Source organism: Rhagoletis zephyria, unplaced genomic scaffold (assembly GCF_001687245.7).
Source record: "Rhagoletis zephyria isolate East Lansing unplaced genomic scaffold, Rhagoletis_zephyria_1.1 Rzeph_scaffold_00549, whole genome shotgun sequence".
Lineage (NCBI taxonomy): Eukaryota > Metazoa > Arthropoda > Insecta > Diptera > Tephritidae > Rhagoletis > Rhagoletis zephyria.
Window position 1 is genome coordinate 68,725 of NW_016157633.1, and position 6,647 is coordinate 75,371.

Here is a 6,647-nt window from a genome sequence, read left to right on the forward strand (position 1 = left end):
GGGTGACTACAACATATATCTTCCATACATCTGATTGTTCAGATATGGGATTTTACTGTAAAACTCCTTTATTTGAACAGCTAAAACCGATAAATTTCGTAAGATATTTTATAAATAATAATACAAAGTCTACTGAGAAAATCGTCAAACTCTATGCTGTATAAGCGTTATCTCCTATAGCACTGATTGTTCAGATACCAGTTTTTGCGATATATCTCTTTTATGTAGGAAATTAAACCCAATAAATTGTGTTACCGGTTTACATACCTCTATCGATGTATGCAGATGTATTCAAAATCAGTAATCTGTCAAACTAAAATTTGCAGATGTTCATGAAAGGTATGAAGCCTTCGGCATAGCCGAAGACGGCGCTGCTCTTACTTGTTATAATTAAATTACTAACAGGCTCAATTTCAAGTCCGCTTCTTCTGGGCGAAGTTAGCCTTTATGTTCCCTCCCGGGTATCAAAACACTTTTGTCCACTATTTCTCAAAGCTTGCAAAACTAATTTTGAATTGCACGACCCACTCCGTTGCTTATGCTAGGATTTTAACTCTCATTCCAGCACGTTTGATATATCAGATCCGCTCTTTAGCATTAAGAAATCGATACTGTCCTCTCTCAATAAATGAATAATTAAAATAAAGGCATAAAATCGGCTGATGAATTTAGTTCTGTAGCTGAATAGTTTTAGATCTCGACACTTAACAAACTCCTGCCTATCGTGACTCGGCGCAAAAATTTAAAATACTGGTTCCGTAAGTCATGCGGACTGCGCCCCTCGTGCGGATGGGCGGGAATGGAGGGTAAAACCCGTTGGGATTATTACTATTATTTTAACATGAGTGTACACATCATAATTCTTTATGGCTCAAATTAGTTTTTTCAACTTTCTCAAACTTTGAAAGACTAATAGCCCAGTTATGCATACTTGCACTGCTATACCATGTTTACGTAAAAATCAACGCCCAACAGAATTCTACATATTAAGTGCTATGCGTTGGGTAACTGTTTACACGCAAAGTCCAATTGTATATGTATTTGCATCTGTAAATGTTACTTTTTCAATACATATGCCTGTGAAATTCTCAGTCTTTATTTAACTATTTAAAAATACGTTCTTTGAAAACGAAATAAACTCAACTCAGATGAATCTATCTGTGTGTCAGATGAAAATAGAAACATTTCTATTTCGTATGTACGTGCATCTGCTTTGTACAGAAACAAATATAATTTGCCTTTACACGATATGTTGGCATTTCCATAAGAATTCGCTAAAAAGAGTATATAACTCTATGTCTTGTATGCAAAACTCTTTTGCAATGTCAGCATATTGTGAAAAAAGAGTTGTAAGTTATTGGCAAACGCCATTCGAATATTCAAATTTATTGTTATTAAACTGAAAGTTATTTTCGAGATAACTAGCAACACTCGACAAAAAAACGGCAGCCTTATTTTTAAATAATTTAAGTTCCATCGTATTAGGCTGGTTTGTAACGACCCGGCGATATGCCTATAAAACGATTTAACTTTTTGTTGTATTAATTTCTTGGGCATATGAAATATTATCTGAAACAAGTCAACTATAGTTAAATTATATTTGTATTGAGCTTTGCAGCTATTTGCATCTCCTCATCAGACTTCTTTTTTTTAGACTTCAGCAGGGATCGAACATGCGTAATCGATGTTCAAAGTCAGAAGCGTTAACCACTGAGCTATGTACACCCCGCAAACTTTTGTTGCTAATTCATTTTCCTTATTCAACCAACTACTATCAAGTGCAGCTGATTTTGCCGCTGTTTTAACTCGAAAGTGTGGTTGTTGTTGTCAATTTTATACATCTATTTGCTTATCTGCTTTATTATTAACGCTTCTGATTTTGAACATCGATTACGCAGGTTCGATCCCTGCTGAAGTCTAGAAAAAAAGAAGTCTGATAAGGAGATGTGGTGATCTCCGAAATAGCTGCTATAACTTCTACCGCTTAGACTTTGTTGCTTTTTAAATTTTTCCTAATAAACAATCGTGGTTCAAAGCTCAATAAAAATATTAAAAATAAAATGTTAATATGCCACAATAACATTGACAAATATATAATTAAATTATTTTCCTCCTACTTTTTACAGTACCGCTTAAGGAAGTTCCAACGTCATGTAAAAACCTTAAGAAAATCGTAAAGTATTTTGTTTGAATTGAAAATTCAGTACAAATCAGTAAAAATTTTGAAAAATCACGACATTAGAGTACTGATTGAATAAATGAATAAAATCAGTACAATAGTTGAAAAATCAGTACTGTACTGATAAAATCAGTAAGTCTGGCAACCGTAATTCCTCCTTCGTTTATTCTGATTGAAATATGGCCTGCTCGAGCGCCGCCCGGCTGCCATCAACATAAAAAGGAGGTTCTCAAGTAATTCCTGGATGATCCCTAGCTATCCATCTACAAACGCTATAAGGTCAGAACTCTTGAAAGGGACTGCTGTGCAGTGATAGTAACTGGATTAAAAAAAGCCTGACATGGGCACATATCCAATGATATTCCAGTCTTCCTAGAAGAGCAAATCTGTGTGAGGTATTATGTAGGATAGCCAGGCAGGGTTAAAGACCTTAAAACTCTTTTAAACGGCATTAAGGCTTGTGGATAACTATAAAACTCTTTGAACTACCTGGAAGCCAAACATAGCATAACGTTGTGGCGGGTTCAGAGACATTAAGGGTTTAAAGGCAACCAAAAGAGTAACTTGACTCTAAAAAAATAATGAAAGATTTGAAGAAAATTTTGGTAGGTTTTGGCTGGTTGTGGTAGGAAAAAAATGTGTCCGTGGTAACACTGCTCGGGCATCAAACGGGTATTAGGAGTGGAAACAGTGATGCTTATGTGGCTCGCAACTCCATCAGGGCATCAATGTTTTAATGAAAATAATGCAAGAAAAAAGACACAGATGGAGATTTCAATTAATAATTACGTGCTAGGCGTTTATTGAAAGCGTTTGGGTTAGGAGAATATTTTACAATATTACCTTTGGTGTGTGATGAAGGGTGGTGGCTGATAGGCGTCCGTGCTCGATTAAGTGAAAACTGGAATGGCCGCGCTATTTGTTGACGGATTGAGCCGAACCCTTAAACAGCGAGCTGTTTTGAGGGGAAATTTGGCTAATTCGTTATACTAATTGGCGGGAAAAATAATGCAATTATTTATATGTTCATATTCATATGTATGTATGTACATATCGGTGTGTGTATGCGCATGAACATTAGGGTGGTTCACCCTTTCAACGTTTGGTTTAGGCTAGTGGCCTAAACATGCCGGCCCCCTTGCTATAAGCAACATCTGTAGAGCCATTCAACACCACACCTACATTAACAAATAAATTTTAAAAACATATAAGTTGTATTCGGCTTCTTGGAAAAAAGAAGGTTGGTACGAAAGGACGTGGTTAAACATTTCTTTTCACATAGTTGGAATAATTTAAGGCAGTCGATAGCTGGCGAGGCCGAGTCTCCAGTCTACCTCGATGCCGTGTTTGATAAAATTGATCTTTGATGTATAGACTACGGGCGGAAAGGCCTGGTTTCCGCTCTATAGCGTTTTTAATTTTCTGAAGCTGGTCGAAACGGCCGAGATTCCGATCCACGTTGCGGTGTTTGCGTATATTAACTTGGGTCGGAAAGCCCAAGTTTCCGATCCCCTGATGTGATCGGGCGGAAAGGCCGAGTTATGAAGTTATGCGTCGAACACCTCGATAACTTGCATGGTATTAACGTTTTGATTCGTATTTTTATTTACGTGGGGCTGATTCGATGCCACGCACTGTATTGCCAATTTCGTACATAGGTGATAACATGATTGTGGTGGTGAGTAGAAATCAGCCTGTATGTAGCTCTTATAGTTTTTCTAATTTAAAAGCTTAAAAATTCAGTTATTAAATGTATTAAATAATGTGTTGGAGTGTATGGTGTGCATAATGTTGGAAGAGCATATATAAAGGATGTGTGGGGCACCTCATGTTTATGCATCGATACGCTGTTATCGACTTTGATTTCTTTGCTCACATCTGTGAGCAAAATGGTATCAATCATTATAACATATTTGTGTTCATGATTCAATAATACAAGGTTCGATAAACTGACAGTTGTCCCTCTCGCACCGCTCCCTTAGCAGTGGCACCGTGTTGCTTCTTTGCAAATTTACATCGAAACAGTGTAGCTTTGGTGTTAAATAAAAGTATAAGCTTTTGTGCAATATGTTTATTTGTATATGCATATGAAGCATATTTAACTGATGAAAACATAAGCATTGGATGTTTACATCAATCTCATAGTAGTATTATTTTAATTTTGAGTCATTTTGCAGTTTTTATACGGCTAAATAGCATATAAATTACGTAATTCACGTAGATATATCAATATTACGTTCAACATTTCGTTTAAAATACCAGATTTCCTGCAAATATATTAGAATTTACGAAAGGAATTTCACTACTAATTGGCTACTTTGCGTACTTTTCTACTACCATTTTCGAAAAAAGGGATCGCATTCTTGCCCTTTCTCTGTCCTTCGTAAATGCAACCTTTTGTAAGGGAGTGTCAAACCGCAGCTGTCAATAATTATCTAACCTTGTATTATTGAATCATGATTTGTGTTCATATCATAAGCAGAATTTTCGTTTGACATTGGCCGGAAGAGTGATTGGGGTAGATATGAAAATAAAACAACTTGGTCACCAAAAAGAAAACTTCTTGATTTCACATATGTATGGTGGTGTTCCTTGCTAGTTGTATAACTTTTCGTACTACACAATAGATGGCGCTGATCTTGTCAGCTGTGCTCTACATAGAGATGAAAAATTAAATTTTGCAACCGGTACTTAATTTTTCGAAAAAATGTACATACGTATATATATGTGCCTGAAGAGCAAATATGGGTATAACATTTTTATATTAGGCCAAAAAAATATTAAAGGATTTTAAAAAAGGTTGTGGCAACATTGCATGTGCTTAAATTTTATGCTTGTACCGAAAGTACCTACTTTCCTTACTTAAGAAGGTCTGAAAGGGAAGTAATGGTACCTACTGTAGGGTACATCTTAATGTACACTATTTCGAATTAACATACATTTCAATATTCTACTATATGTACTTATCTGCACGTACATATGTGTGTGCCCTGAAGTATGTATACCTGGTATACTTACATATGCATCTATACATGAAGTATGTATGTACACATTGTATACTTACAAATGTATCAAACTGTATTAATATTTTCGTTATTACCTGTTCATATGGTAACCTGCATACCAAATATTTTCTTCTCTACGTAAATAAGTACATCGATGTTAACATACATACATAGCTACTTGTTTTTCTAACTCATTCAATCCCGTTAGGTAAAATTACTGTCGAACTTAGTTTTGGATAAGAATTAGTATTTAAGCATAAAAGAGCAGAAATAAAGACACAGTTGATTTTTCAACCCACGCGAGTTTTGTAACTTAGTGTAGAAGACGGGTAAGGCCACCAAACTGGTGACCCCGCGATAGTCAGCTAATTTATTACACATATTTCTGGCAAAGTTCTTTTCAAATAATGCCGAACAATAGTATGAAGGACGGTGAAACTGCATCCGACGGCCAGTCTACTAGTACTGGGATACCACAACGTGCACCTGTGGGTGAACAACAGATTTCCGAGCCACCACAGTTTCCCGCCGAAATCTTTCGTGTCGGTATCAAACCCCCCGTTTTCTGCAAGGAACAGCCAGATCTCTATTTTATACAAATGGAATCACAGTTCGCTGTAGCAAAAATCATGACCGACCAAACGAAATACAACCACTTTATTTCATCGCTCGAAGTCCAGTACCTAATAGCAGCTGGCGACATCGTCCGCAATCCTCCAGAGACAGGCAAGTACGAAGCCGTAAAAGCCGCATTAATTTCGGAATTCACCGACTCGGATCAAAAAAAGTTACGCAGACTTGTAAAAGAAATTGAATTAGGTGACCTTAAACCGTCTCAGCTTTTAAAGCGTATGAAAGAGCTGGCGAGCGGCAGGATAAATGATGACGTATTAAAATCACTATGGATCGAACGTCTCCCTGACTCGATACGCTCCGTTATCACTATCGTCGACGGCGATTCAACGCAAATGGCATTGCAAGCTGACCGTATGATCGAGATGCAGAGTTTTCCAGGCGTATCAGCAGTACAAAGCAGCACGCAGTCGTTTGCCGCAGAAATTGATGCTCTACGAAAGGAAATCGCCGAACTAAAGGTTAGAAGACCCAACCATAGACGCCCTTGCGATCGAAGTCGAAACCGCAGCCAGAGTAAAGCACGCTTTCCGTTCTGCCGATATCACTACAGATTCGGTGATAAGGCTAAAAAATGCATCGAGCCGTGTCAGTTTAAAAAGCTCTCGTCAACCGCCACGGAAAACTAACCGCTGCTCTGTCCCAAACGACGCGCAGAGCAGATGCAAGCAGAAGCCGTCGTTTATATGTTACCGATCGTAAAACTAAGGTCCAATACCTCGTAGACACTGGAGCCGATTTTTCAGTCATACCACCGACCAGTCGGTCCTCGCCAAAAACAAAAACTTTATATGCTGCAAATGGTTCACCAATCAACGTATATGGTACAA

The 6,647-nt window shown here is 37.5% G+C and overlaps 1 protein-coding gene across 1 annotated transcript; it reads left to right on the forward strand.

Annotated features, from left to right (window-relative positions):
- Positions 1-5,591: 5,591 nt before the first annotated feature.
- Positions 5,592-6,446, forward strand: LOC108360268 (uncharacterized). The gene has a single exon (XM_017612477.1). It carries the CDS (start codon positions 5,592-5,594, stop codon positions 6,444-6,446), a length of 855 nt encoding a protein of 284 aa, XP_017467966.1.
- Positions 6,447-6,647: the final 201 nt, after the last annotated feature.